The sequence below is a fragment of the Callorhinus ursinus genome, unplaced genomic scaffold, assembly GCF_003265705.2.
Source record: "Callorhinus ursinus isolate GAN/ISIS: 27379988/994484 unplaced genomic scaffold, GSC_fseal_2.0 scaffold10, whole genome shotgun sequence".
Classification (NCBI taxonomy): domain Eukaryota; kingdom Metazoa; phylum Chordata; class Mammalia; order Carnivora; family Otariidae; genus Callorhinus; species Callorhinus ursinus.
The window spans coordinates 19641471-19656141 of NW_027397072.1; the positions used below are offsets into that span (position 1 = coordinate 19641471).

The 14671-nt window shown below is 39.2% G+C and overlaps 1 protein-coding gene across 6 annotated transcripts in view; it reads left to right on the plus strand.

The window, feature by feature from the left end:
• Window positions 1–14671, plus strand: part of UBXN2A (UBX domain protein 2A) — a 43101-nt gene that overhangs the window by 7758 nt on the left and 20672 nt on the right. For 2 of the 6 annotated variants that reach the window (XM_025867807.2, XM_073897058.1), the window contains exon 2: window positions 6453–6505. In XM_025867807.2, coding sequence (XP_025723592.1) covers window positions 6465–6505 — 41 coding nt within the window. In that variant the 5' untranslated portion in view covers window positions 6453–6464. Of the gene's footprint in view, window positions 1–6256; window positions 6506–14671 lie in introns of those variants that run through there. The other 4 variants (XR_012379642.1, XM_073897061.1, XM_073897060.1 and 1 more) reach the window with 4 other exon arrangements.

Consider the following 14671-nt stretch of genomic DNA (forward strand, 5'->3'; position numbering starts at 1 on the left):
GGGGGGGGAATCAGAGGGGGAGACGAACCATGAGAGATGATGGACTCTGAAAAACAAACGGAGGGTTCTAGAGGGGAGCGGGGTGGGGGATGGGTTAGCCTGGTGATGGGTATTAAAGGGCACGTTCTGCGTGGAGCACTGGGTGTAATGCACAAACAGTGAATCATGGATCACTACATCAAAAACTAATGATGTAATATATGGTGATTAACATAAAAATTTTAAAAAAATAAAATTAGTGCCCCCCCCCCAAAATTAGCAATTTGCTAGAGAACAATAACCTGTTAAAGGGAAACATAGTGAAATAAACTTCAGGGATGGCTCCTCTTGGTTTTGGACTAGGCCAGGCATTGTGGAAGAAACAGGCAATGTGTAAGTCATGATACCTGTCCTCAAGGATCTTAGATCCAGTTAAAAAACACACAAAAAAACCCAACAGTAAACAGTCTCAGACAATATAATTTAAATACCGAAAATCTACATGCTTTAGGAGAGGAATATTAATATGGATTTAATATTTTACCTTTATGGTAGACATGGGACTTGAAAGATAATTAGGATTTAAATGCCCAGAAGGATGATTACAGTATGAACAAAGAAGTGTTATGAACATGTTATGTTTATGACATAATAAGGATCGTATCTAAATTAAGGGATTATTTTAGAGTAGTTGAAAATAATGTTAGAAACACCACCACCAGGATATAATGTCCACAAGGGTTGGAATCTTTGTCTACTTTGTTCCGTATGTATCGAGCACCTAGAATCATACCTGGTGTATAGTAGGTGCTAAATAAATACACATTTTTAATAACTTCGGGTATAATTAATATGCAATAAGATGCACATTTTAAAGATTTTATTTATTTATTTGAGAGAGAGAGAATGAGAGATAGAGAGCACGAGAGGGAAGAGGGTCAGAGGGAGAAGCAGACTCCCCGCCGAGCAGGGAGCCTGATGTGGGACTCGATCCCGGGACTCCAGGATCATGACCTGGGCCGAAAGCAGTTGCTTAACCAACTGAGCCACCCAGGCTCCCAATAAATAAAATCTTAAAAAAAAAAAAAGACATACCATTTAATAACATTTTTACCTGAAATGGTTTTCAATTCTATAATGCTTTTTTTTTTTTAAGATTTTATTTATTTATTTGAGAGAGAGAGCCTGCGCATGCTGAAGCAGTGGGAGGAGCAGAGGGAAAGGGAGAAGCAGACTTGCCCTGAACCCGGAGCCCTGTGTAGGGCACAGAACCCCGAGACCACAGCCCACGCCAAAATCAAGTCGCACCCCAACCAACTGAGCCACCCAGGCATCTCATAATGCTTTATTTCTTAAAAAAGAAGTAAATAAGTCAAAATGTAAACTTCTGATACCTGAATGGTTGGGATGGGTGTTTATATTTTTCTCTATTTTGTGTATGTTTGAAGGGGAAGAATTTTAAAGGGAAGCAATTAAGGTTTAGAAATACAAGATTTGAAGGACAAAGTCTTAGAAAAAATTGGTGAACATGAGATTCTGGTTTTCTGAATATGTTTTTAATTTTTTTCTGCTTTTTAATTATTTTAAATTAGAATAATATATACATGTAGTTGAAAAGACAGTAGTGTTAGAAAACTAAAAATGCTCCATTCCCTTTCCCTAAGTACAACTACCTTTGACCGTAGCTGTTTTTTCTGTTATTTACAGTCATATTTCTAAACAGCATGTACATTCTGAGTCCTTATTGTTGAACATTGCCTTTCATATTCCTATTAGGATAGATTAACGATCTCAGCTTTCTTACGTTTACCTCCTTTACCTTCTTGCATCCTCTTAATGGTTTTAGTTCAGATTTTTTCTATACAATGAGTAAAAATATACACTATTTTTTTTCCCCTTAGACCTCAGGTCCATCCTCGGTCCAAAGATGGTGCTTATATTTATCCAGTAACTGTAATAAACATTGCAAACTCAAAAGAACATTGAAAATATTGTATCTTATATTTAACAATCATTTTTAATGCCTGCGTTTTTATTTATTTTTTAATATTTTATTTGAGAGTGAGTGAGAGAGAGACGTAGAGAAAAGGAGCAGGGGGAGGGGTCGAGGGAGAGGGAGAAGCAGGCTCCCCGCTGAGCAGGGAGCCAGACAGGGGACTCCAGCCTGGGACTCCAGGATCATGACCTGAGCCGAAGGCAGATGCTTAACCTACTGAGCCACCCAGGTGCCCCATGGCTGCATTTTTAAAGCATGTAGTTTACATATAATCTATTTAATCTATATAAATCTTTATAATCTATGCAAATTATTGGTACAAAAAAATCTTCTTGTCTGGTTTATTACTTTGTAAAACTAATGCCTAATCAGGTGCCTTACATATAATTAATATTGACTAAGATTCTTTGAATGAAATGGTCTATTTGCATTTTTAAGTTTAGAGAATAATTTTGGAAAAGCATTACAGGAAGGATTAAGAATTAGAAATACAAAATAACTTGATACAGTAGAGACATCCAATTTGCCTTAATTGTTGGATGCCATCCTCTTGGATGCTGTGGCTTTAGTGACTCCTACTTTACTCTCTAGCTACAAGGCAGAGTCTGAAGTTATTGTTGGGATGCCATTGATGTTGCTGTCCCTCACTTTATATTCCACACTCACTCCTCAGCCCCATTGCATTTCTTCCTTTTTCCTTGCCTTCCTGTTTCTCCTTGTCTTTCAGAATTTTTCACTAATTGTCTCATGAAAGGGTTAGGAAATAAATTTGCTATCAATTTATATTCAATTCATAATTAAAGCTAGAGGTATCTATAACAACTTTCAATGATAGGATATTTTCCAGAGCAAAGTCCACTATCCTACTTCAATTCCTAGCAAAACAGAGGCTAAGTGGGAATTAGTGCTCAACACAAATTGCTGTGGTTATTGGCCCAGCTCCATTCGCAGGCCCTAAGATCATTCAGACTGATTTTTATTTTTATTTTTTTTATTTTTTATTTTTTTTTAAAGATTTTATTTATTTGAGAGAGAGAGAGAGAGAGAAACAGCATGAGAGGGGAGAAGGTCAGAGGGAGAAGCAGGCTCCCCCCCGAGCCAGGAGCCCGATGCGGGACTCGATCCCGGGACTCCGGGACCACGACCCGAGCCGAAGGCAGTCGCTCAACCAACCGAGCCACCCAGGCGCCCAGAGACTGATTTTTATTGGGTGAAAGGCTCCTGCCACCAAATCCTCAGTTACCAGATTAAATTCACCCCCAGGTACTTTGGAGACTTTTTTTTGAGAGAGTGCTTTATTTTATTTTTATTTTTATTTTTTTAAGATTTTATTTATTTATTTGACAGACACAGCGAGAAAGGGAACACAAGCAGGGGAATGGGAGAGGCAGAAGCAGGCTTCCCGCGGAGCAGGGAGCCCGATGCGGGGCTCGATCCCAGGATCCTGGGACCATGACCTGAGCCGAAGGCAGACGCTTAATGGCTGAGCCACCCAGGCGTCCCTGAGAGAGCGCTTTAAGTGGTAGCAGTGGACTACTTGTGGCCATTTTCTTGTTCTCATGGCTTTAGGATGGCTCTGGTGGATCTTCAGTGGCTATTACTTTGCAGGTTTGCCTTCTATTCAAATATGCTTACTTTTTTTTTTAAAGATTTTATTTATTTATTTATTTGACAGAGAGAGAGAGAGAGAGAGAGAGAGCATAAGCAGGGGGAGCAGCAGGCAGAGGGAGAAGCAGGCTCCCCACTGAGCAGGGAGCCCAATGCAGGGCTCGATCCCAGGACTCTGGGATCATGACCTGAGCCGAAGGCAGATGCTTAACCAACTGAGCCACCCAGTCGCCCCCAAATGTGCTTACATTTTTAAATATAGACATACACTATTTACATGTTATAGAAATATTCATATAGGGCGCCTGGGTGGCTCAGTTGGTTAAGTGACTGCTTTCGGCTCAGGTCATGATCCTGGAGTCCCAGGATTGAGTCCCACATCGGGCTTCCTGCTCAGCAGGGAGTCTGCTTCTCCCTCTGACCCTCTTCCCTCTCGTGCTTTCTCTCATTCTCTCTCTCTCAAATAAATAAATAAAATCTTTTAAAAAAAATATTCATATATTTTTCACCCTGATTTTCCACATTTTTGGGAGTTTAAAGGAACCTCAAAGTAAGCTGTATACACAGAATTTACCCACCACAGCTGTTATTTGTTAGGAAAAATTGAAAGGGAACTAAATTCCCAGTAGTCATGGTATAGCTGCCTGATGGAATAATATGTATCCTTTAAAAATAATTATGAAGCAATTGATGTAGCCAAATGGAAAAAGCACAGAAATGAAAATTACAGGAAACAAAAATCATTAATATAGTAGCAGTGCATTTGAATGTGTATGAAGAAATGGATGGGAAGAAACAAAAGTTTAAATAGTTACTGTTGGGGGTAATAAAAATATCGATTATTTTCTCTCTTTCCCAAACTTTCTCTATTAGTGTTTTGCCTTTATAAAAACTGTTGTAAGAAACAAGCAAACAAATCAGTGTTTAAAGTAGTCCAAGCCATCTGTCCACTCTGAGGTCCTGGAAGCAACAACACAGTAGAAAAAACAAACATGCCAAACACCCAGATCTTGGTTTCTAAATACAGTTATAAAAAAAAAAAAAAAAGTAACTACGGCTCCTCAGAGAAAAGTCTGATTCGTGGGCTGGGGCAGAGAAAGAACAAATGATCCTGGAGCATCTTCTTGCTCCAGAAAGTAAGAAGGTGTTCACAGGATGATGAATACGTATCAAAAGGACATCACACTGAAGGGGTTCCCGTGGGACAAATCTGGGAAATGGAACATCAAAATAAATGGAACATCAAAACATTGACTAAAACCCATGAGTCCATACTCTTAGAGCTAAAAAAAAAAAAACATAAAAGATTGACTTTTATTTTTTTTTAGGGTGGACTGTTCAGTAAACTCAACTGTCATGTGGAATCACTGTAACTAAGATAAGTTCCAAACAGATCTGAGATTTAAAATTTTTAAATTAAAGTTGAGGGGGTGCCTGGGTGGCTTAGTTGGTTAAGCATCTGCCTTAGGCTCAGGTCATGATTCCGGGGTGCTGGGATTGAGCCCTACGCTGGGCTCCCTTCTCCTCCCCCCTGCTTGTTCTCTTGCGCACTCTCTCTCAAAATCTTTAAAGAAACAATATTGACGGTCACATCAGCAAAATGGCAAAATAGGCAGTTGGAAGCTCATGTTCCCACAGAAACATTGAAAAACACGCAGAAGCTGTTAGAACCAACTTAGAACTCTGGAAAGTAGTTCATGGTGTATAGCAGCCAAGCAAATGCTGAATCAAGAAAAATGCAACTTAAAAAGAGCAGGCAAAACACATCAAAAATGGGCAAAGCACCCGAATGGGTATTTCTCCAAAGAAGATAGACAAATGGCCAATAAGCACATGAAGAAGATGCTCGACATCACTAGTCACAATGAGATACACTTTATTAGGATGGTATTATTTAATAAAACAAACTGACAAGTATTGGCAAGGATGTGGAGAAATTAGAACCCTGGTACATTGCTGGAGGGAATACAAAATTATTCACAATAGCCAGAGGTGTAAACAGTCCAAAGGTCCATCACCAGATGTGTAGGGGTGCCTGGGTGGCTCAGTCAGTTAAACGTCTGCATGATCCCGGAGTCCTGGGATCTAGCCCCACATCTGGTCCCCTGCTTAGAGGGAGTCTGCTTCTCCCTCTGCCTGCCCCTCCCGCCCGCTCATGCGTGTGCGCACATGTGCTCTCTAATAAATAAAATCTTGGGAAAAAACAGATGAATGTGTAAACAAAATGTATATACATACAATGGAATATTAGCCATAAAAGGAAAGAATTTATGTTAAGTGAAATAAGCCAGACACAAAAGGACAAATGTATGATTCTATTTATGTGAAATACAAGGCAAATTCATAAGGGCAGAAGGTAGAATAGGGGTTACTAGGCCTGGGAAGAGAGAGGAAGAGGGAGTTATTGTTTAATGGGTACAGAGTTTCTTTTTGGGAAGTTGAAAGAGTCTAGGAAATGGATAGTGGTAATGATTGTACAACATTGCAGATATAATTGATGCCACTGAATTGTATACTGTACATCTCGTCAGTTTGCTTCCCCAAGGAATTGTAAGAATGAGAATAAGAATGTTTCATTCACTTTTGTTTGTTAAACCAAAGGGCACACTATAATTTTTATCATAATTCTTAAGAAATAGTTGTAAAAAAATTTCTTTTGTTGGAAGATTATTAGATTCCAAAATTTATTTTTTATTGTACTCTGTAGATGAAAATGACAGCTTTGAGTTTGGTCACATAAGTTCTTAAGACCCTTTCAGTGCTACTTTAGGGACACCTAATAGCTTATGTCAAAGATTATTAATGCATATATAAGAATGAACTTTTAATACTTGAGGACTTTAGTTTTTGTTTATTTTTACTTTTACAGTAAGACAAAAGAATGAAAGAAGTAGATAATCTCGAAAGTATAAAAGAAGAATGGTAAGTTAATTCAAGCTTTGCATTTCTTTGTTACTGCATTTCTTAGTATCTATTTTTACTGTATTTCACTGACAGATACAGTAAGTTTTCATTATGGGTCTTTCAGTTAAATAGCTAATGGTTGGGGCGCCTGGGTGGTTCAGTCATTAGCGTCTGCCTTCGGCTCAGGTCATGGTCCCAGGGTCCTGGGATCGAGCCCCACATCGGGCTCCCTGCTCAGTGGGAAGCCTGCTTCTCCCTCTCCCACTCCCCCTGCTTGTGTTCCCTCTCTCGCTGTGTCTCTCTGTGTCAAATAAATAAATAAAATCTTTTAAAAAAAAATAGCTAATAGTAATATATTTTAAAGTAATTTTTTTATCAAAACTGCATTGAATGGATTCTAATGAAGTTTTACATGTTTTTGTTATTAAAATGTTAAATTTCTCTCTGTTAGCATATTACTTCTGTTAAGTGAGAAATTCAAGTAACTGTTCCACTTGGTTAGTCTCTTATGTCGTATTGTCTTGGAGTCGTAGTGGAAATACAATGGCTCTGGAGTCAGATAAACAAGTTTGAATCCCGTCGTAGTGGAAATACAATGGCTCTGGAGTCAGATAAACAAGTTTGAATCCCATCGTTGTCTTTACTACCTCTTTGGCCTTAGAGCGACTTAGGTAGATTCTTTGAGCTTCTGTATCTTATCTACAAAACAGAGACGGGGGGTACGTATATGTTTGTACCTGAAAGGTTTTTATGAGAATTAGATAGCTGACATAAAGCACTTAGAAATTATTAGCACAGGGGTGCCTGGGTGGTTCAGTTGGTGGAGTGTGCCACTCTTGATCTCAGGCTTGTGAAAGATTTATTTATTTATTTGAGAGAGAGAGTGCACCCTAGCGTGCGTGGGGTGGGGGAGGAGCAAAGGGAGACCAGAATCTCAGGCCGACTCCCCAATGAGCGCAGAGTGCTATGTGGGGCTCAGTCTCATGAGGCTCATATCATGAAATCAAGAGTTGGGCAAGGCTCAGATCATGTCCTGAGCCGAAATCAAGAGTTGGATGCTTAAGCAACTGAGCCACCCAGGGGCCTCTAAAATAAAATCTTTAAAAAAATAGTAATGAGGGCGCCTGGGTGGCTCAGTTGGTTAAGCGACTGCCTTCGGCTCAGGTCATGATCCTGGAGTCCCGGGATCGAGTCCCACATCGGGCTCCCTGCTCGGCAGGGAGTCTGCTTCTCCCTCTGACCCTCTTCCCTCTCGTGCTATCTCTCATTCTCTCTCTCAAATAAATAAATAAAATCTTTAAAAAAAAATAAAAATAAAAAAATAGTAATGATAGCACATAGTAGGCACTCAGTAAATGGTAGGTGCAAAATCTATGGTTCTTATCAATATAGAATATTTTATTTTCACTTATCTGAGGTGGAATGTTTATTTTTGTATTATGCTGTTTGTTTTAAATAGTAAATTTGGGAATAGTAAATAAATGGGAGAGGTAAATTCTCCCATTCATTGTCCATTTAAGGAGAAAGACAGCTATTTCATACTTAAAAATACTTTGTAAATGCTTCTATACTAAACAAATATTATTTTTCTATTGTTTTATATAAATATTTGATACTAACTATAATTGTGAGATTGTGTCAGAGGGCCTCTAAGACCACCCCCAGGTTTGATTATTTGCTGAGAAGATGCAAAGGACTCAGCATATAGTCATACTAATGACCATGATTTATTTCATTATAATGAAAAGATACAATGAAAAATCAGCAAAGGGGAAAAAGCACATGGGGTGAAGTTCAGAGGAAACCAGGCACAAACTTTCAAGAGTCCTTACCCAGTGGAATCACCCAGGATGCACTTAATTCTCCCAGTAATAAGTTATGACACCACATGTAAATAGTTGTCTTCCTAAGGAAGTTCAATGGAAATCAGTCTAGGGATTTTTATTGGGGTGTTGTAATATGTATCAGTACTATGAATGTAATTAAATAATTAGTAAGGTATCTATACAAAAATACTAGGAATAGATTTTATAATTTTCTTTGTAACAAAAATAGATATTGTTAGAAATACTGGTCCAGTAAAAAAACGTAAAGACTTTTCCTAAGTTATATCAGTAGTTCAAAGGCTGTAAGTGGTGAATATCCATATTTACCAATGTGCTATCGAAGTATACACAGATGCAAATTCTTCACCCATTTGGACAACGGCTGATAACCTTATTTATTCAGAACACAGTAGTGAATGAGAAAGTCAGCAGAAGAGGGTATTCTGTAGCCAAAATAGATATATCAAAGTCCTTTTCCTGAACTTGTGTACTTTTTATTATCAGAGGATCTCCTGAAACTTCAAGACTATATACTGAGCCATAACAACTTTGTTACCTGGTTTTTAAATTATGGAGAGGAGTATTGATATTTATATCATAAAAGGATAGTGACAAGTAAGGGAAAGGATGACAGAGTAGAAAGCATAGATGAAATAATAAAGTTGTCTGGATATTTTTAGTGTTAAGGCAAGTCTTCATAAATTCATATGCCCATGGGATTTTGCTGCATTCTATCTTAATATAGTACAATACAAAGGGATTCCCTGAATTAAATAATAAAGAATTAAATATGGTGTACTTTCCCATTTTTCCCTGTCAGAAATGTCTTTCATGCTCATTTTTATTTTGTATTTTATTTTATTTTAGTGCATTGGCGGAAAGGGGCAGAGGGAGAGTATGAAAGTCTTAAGCAGGCCCCATGCCCAGCGTGGAGCCCAATGCAGGGCTTTATCTCACAACCCTGAGATTGTGACCTGAGCTGAAATCAAGACTTGGATGCTTAACTGAGCCACCCAGGGGCCCCCTCTTTCATGCTCTTTTTAAAAAAATTATTGTGGTGCTTGGGTGGCTCAGTCTTAAAGTGTCTGCCTTCGGCTCAGGTCATGATCCCAGGGTCCTGGGATCAAGCCCCACGTTGGGCTCCCTGCTCAGCGGGAGGCCTGCTTCTCCCCGTCTCACTCCCTTGCTTGTGTTCCTTCTCTCGCTGTGTCTCTCTCTGCCAAATAAATAAATAAAATCTTTTTAAAAAAATTATTACTAATAAACTTTATTTTTAAGAGTAGTTTTAGGTTTAAAGAAAAATTGAGCAGAAAATACACAGTTCCCGTACCCCATCCTCCCCTTCCCCACCACACACACAGTTTCCTATCTTATTAACATCTTGTATTATGTAGTATATTACAGTTTGGAACCAGTATTGATACATTATTAATTGTTGTTTACATTTGGGCCCATTTTGTGTATTGTACAGTTCTTTGGGGTTTGACAAATGTTGCTGATGCATATGGTGTTGTGCTTTTACTTATTTAAGTTTATTATTACTGTTATTTTTCTTTTTTTAGTAATCTCTATACCCAATATGGGGCTTGAACTCACAGCCCTGAGATCAAGAGTTGCATACTCTTCCATCTGAGCCAGCCAGGTGTTGTGCTTTTAATTCCAGGTACCAGTTGTTACTGCTGGTTTATAGGAAAGCACTTGGCTTTTATATATTAATCTTATATTCTACAGCCTTGCTAAAATTGCTTATTAGTTCCAGAAGTTTGTTGTTATTTGGGATTTTCTGTGTAGACAGTCATGTCATCTGCAGACACAGAATTTTATTTCTTCCTTCCCAATCTGTATACCTTTTATTTCCTTTACTTGTCTTACTGACTTAGCTAGGATTTGCAATATGGCATTGAAGAGGAGTGCTGAGTAGGGGCATCTTCGTCTGATTCCTGATCTTAAGGGGAAAGCATCTAGTTTGTTGTCATAAAGTATGACGTTAGCTGTAGGTTTTTTGTAGATGTTTTTATCAAGTTAAGAGAGTTCTTCTGTGTTCCTAGTTTGCTGAGAGTTTTTATCAAGAATGAGACAACATCAGACCTAGCCATATTTAGCCTACCCTTAGTGTAGGCTTAGTGTAAGTGTAAGCTTAGTGTAAGTGTAAGCGTATTTCTTAAAACATGGTCCTTATTGCAATATTTTGTACTATGTTTAATTCTCAGTATGCTCTGAGATAGAAGTTAAAACCAAGCTTTAATTCTAAATGAAAAAGAAAACAGTTTTTAAGATGTGCCTTTGTAACTGCAATTTAGAATTTCCAAGTTAATTCAGAAAATATTAGCTTTTTCCATAAGGAACTCTTAACTCTAGGATAGATGCCAGGGTTGCTGGAGGGGAGGTTAGTGGGGGGATGGGGTAACTGGGTGATGGGCCTTAAGGAGGGCACATGATGTAGTGAGAGCACTGAGTATAATATACAACTGATGAATCACTGACCTCTACCTGAAACTAATAATACATTATATATTAATTGAATCTGAATAAAATTTAAAAAAGAATGTGTTGGATGTTGTCAGATGCTTTTTATCTGTTGATATGATCGTGATTTCTCTTCTATAGTGTATTGATGTGTTGGATTATATTAATTGATTTTCTCATGTTGGATCAGCCTTGCATACCTGGAATAAATCCTACTTGATTACAGTGAGGATTTTTGTATCTATGTTCATGAGAGATATTGAGGAGGAAGCAGAAGGCAAGCTGAGGGCAAAGTACAAGCTGACACCCTGCAATCCCCCCAACTCCCAGGTGGGATATATGTGACATTCCTCAGGCACTGCTGGCCGCCCTAAAACTAAGGGAAGGAAAAAAACAAATGGTTAATAAAGATCACAGTCATGAGTCTCCATCAGTTTACAAATGTCTTAGTGATTTAGAAGAAAAAAAGCATTCTTATCAATAACCTAACTTCCAGAAAGAAACTCTAAATTAACTTAATGTTATTGCTTTATTATAGGGAAAAACAATCTTAACTTTACCAAGGCAAGGCCTCCAGTATCTCATAGGTTCTCTTTAGCATATGAAAGTTCTTTTGAAAACCTTTTATTTCCTTTACTTGTTTTACTGACTTAGCTAGGATTTGCAATACGGCATGGAAGAGGAGTGCTGAGTAGGGGCATCCTTTCTCCTTACCTCCCCAACTTCCCAAGTGTATAATCAGCCACGCCTCACAACCCGGAGGCAGCAGCTCTTTCTGCCCATGGGTCCTCTCCCCATGCTTTAATAAAATCACCATTTTTGCACCAAAGATGTCTCAAGAATTTTTTCTTGGCTTTCGGCTCTAGACCTCACCTACATTCAAAAATTACATCAATACTGTTTTTATCCTTTCTTGAAATATCTTTGGTTTTATTTACTTTATTTTTTTAAAAAAGATTTATTTATTAATTTTAGAGAGAGAGGGGGAGAGAGCGCTTGTGCACATATGAGTGCGGGAAGGGGCAAAGGGAGAAAGATAATCCTGAGCCGACTCTGCTGAGCACAGAACCTGGGGTTGTCAGGCTCGATCCCACAACCCATGAGATTATGACCTGAGCGAAAAACCAAGAGTTGGGAGTTAGAAGTGTTCCTTCTGCTTTTATTTTCTTAAAGATATTGTAGAGAATTGGTATCATTTCTTTCTTAAATGTTTGATAGAATTTACTAGTGAAATCTTTTTATTTTTTTAAGATTTTATTTAAGAGAGAGTAAGCTAGAGAGAGAGTGCACACGCGCTGTGCGTGTAGGTTGGGGGGGAATGGGGCTGAGAGGCAGAGGGAGAGGGAAGGAGACGCTCTCCTGAGCAGGGGGCCCCACACCCGGCTCCATCCCAAGACCCTGATATCATGACCTGAGCAGGTGTTCTGGCCGGTTAAGCTTAACTGACTGAGTCACCCACTAATGAAATCTTTTGTGCCTAGTGCTTTCTGTTTTGGAAGATTGTTAATTATAGACTCAGTTTTCTTAATAGATACAAGCCTTTGTATATGTTCCTCTTTAATGTAAGTTTTGGTGGATTGTCCCTTTCAAGGAATTGGTCCATTTCATCTAAGTTATCAAATTTGTGGGCATAGAGCTATTTATAATGCATCTCCACACACTGTACTCTGAACCTCTTAAAAACCTAGCCTATTTCTTGCTCATCATTGTATCTCCTTACCACCTACCATATAGTAGGTACTCAATGTTTGAATGACTTGAATTAACAAAATGAGGCTTAATAGAATTTACATATCAAATAGGTAGGATAAAGGACTAAAACTACTTTGGATGCTCAGCTTTATTGGCTTTTTACTTAGTAATTGTGTATAAACTGCTTTCTTAAAGCTAGGACACAGGGGTGCAAGGGAACCTGGTTCTGGGGGTCCCAGACATACCAGGTTCAGGCACTAGCCACTGACAAAATCCAAAGGCAGAGAAACAAGTGGTAGTGAAACAAGAAAGGGATTTATTTCAGTGAGGCCAATGCTGGAAAGACAGCAGACTAGCATTTCAGACGGTATCCAGAGAGCCAAAAATCCTTCCAGGTTTAAGGAAACTGTGGGACAAAAGTGGGTGGGTACATACAGGTAGGCAGTGAAGGTCAAATTGATCATTGTCTTGGAGTTGATTGTGGGCTGGGTCTGGCTGGTTCAGGGCAGTTCTTATTGCTTGAGGGGGTAGTTTCAGTTCCCATCAGGGGATCCTTTGACCGTGGGGTCTTTTGCCTGAGCCAAGAAACAATCTGGAAAGAACCCAGCTAGAAAGTGAGGTCAGATGGAGACAGACAGGGGCACCTGGGTGGCTCAGTTGGTTAAGCGTCTGCTTTCAGCTCAGGTTATGATCTTGGGGTCCAGGGATCAAGCCCTGTGTCCGGTTCCTCATTCAGTGGGGAGGAGCTTGTCCCTCAGCTTGTCCCTCTGGCCCTCCCCTGCTCCTACTCTTTCGTCTGTCTCTCGAAATCTTTTTTTTTTTTTTTTTCAAGATTTTATTTGTTTGACAGAGACACAGCGAGAGAAGGAACACAAGCGGGGGAGTGGGAGAGGGAGAAGCAAGCTTCCCACTGAGCAGGGAGCCCTGTGAGGGGCTCCATCACAGGACCCTGGGATCATGACCTGAGCTGAAGACAGACACTTAACAACTGAGCCACTCAGGCGCCCCTCAAATAAATAAAATCTTTAAAAAAAAAAAAAAAAAGATGGAGGTAGCCAAAGTCCAATTTTTCTGGCAAATACCAGAGAGCATTCAGTGGTTATGGTGATTACTATCAAATATCGTGTGCCAGTATGTGTACTGATACATACTGTATACCAGGTATTGGCTTTTGTGTTTGCGCGTAACCATGTAAGATAGATGGTAGTAGCTGCATTTTGCAGATGAAAAAGCCAGATCACGTAGAGGCTGCTAGGTTTCTCGCCGAAAGTCAGTGTGACTCAGTGCCTAAACACAATCACCAAAGCCTGAACTTTCATTAGACAATATCCTCTACAATATCCTCTACTGCTACATAGCTATACTGATTAAAGAGGGGAAGATCATTAGTATTGTGAGAAATCATCTTAGGATGTGATTATTTTTATGTAAGAAGTATCATGCCATTGCGTTCGGAAAGGCATAATTAATACTTTGTGATAACATGAAGAGTCTTAAGAATATGTAGAGATTACCTAGAAGAGTAAAAAAAGTATACCTAAATTAACATATTGCTCTGAGTGTTCCATTTTAATAACATAGCGATGACTATTTGGTCTGGTGCAATGATTAAGAGTACAGGCATTGGTACTTGGTTCAGTTTCCAGCTCTGCCTCCCGATGGCTTTGTGATCTTCAGCAAATTGCTGGGGGGAGGGCGGTGCAGAGGGAGAGGGAGGAGCAGGCTCCCTGCTGAGCAGGGAGCAAGACAATGTGGGTAGATCCCAGAACCCCAGGGTCACAACCTGAGCTGAAGGCAGACACTTAACCGACTGAGCCCTCAGGCGCCCCTCTTTTTTGTTGCTGTTGTTTTACCTTTTTTTTTTTTTTTTTTTTGCTTAAGCTTTTTTTTTGATGTGCTAGATGGGATAAAAACAATATGTGCCTTTTTAGGTCATTGTGAGGATTGAATGAGTTAACCCATGTAAAGTACTTAAAATAGTTCCCAAAATATATTAATAAATGCTCAATAAATGTGAGCTGTTAAGGGAAGCTTTATAGCATGTCACAGGTGCATAGATGTGGAAGGAAGACGAACAGCGTTCTCCGGCTGTCTTTGCTCCTTACTAGCTTTAACCTCATGTAACTTCGTTCTCCTGCTGTCTTTGCTCCTTACTAGCTTTAACCTCATATAACTTCGTTCTCCTGCTGTCTTTGCTCCT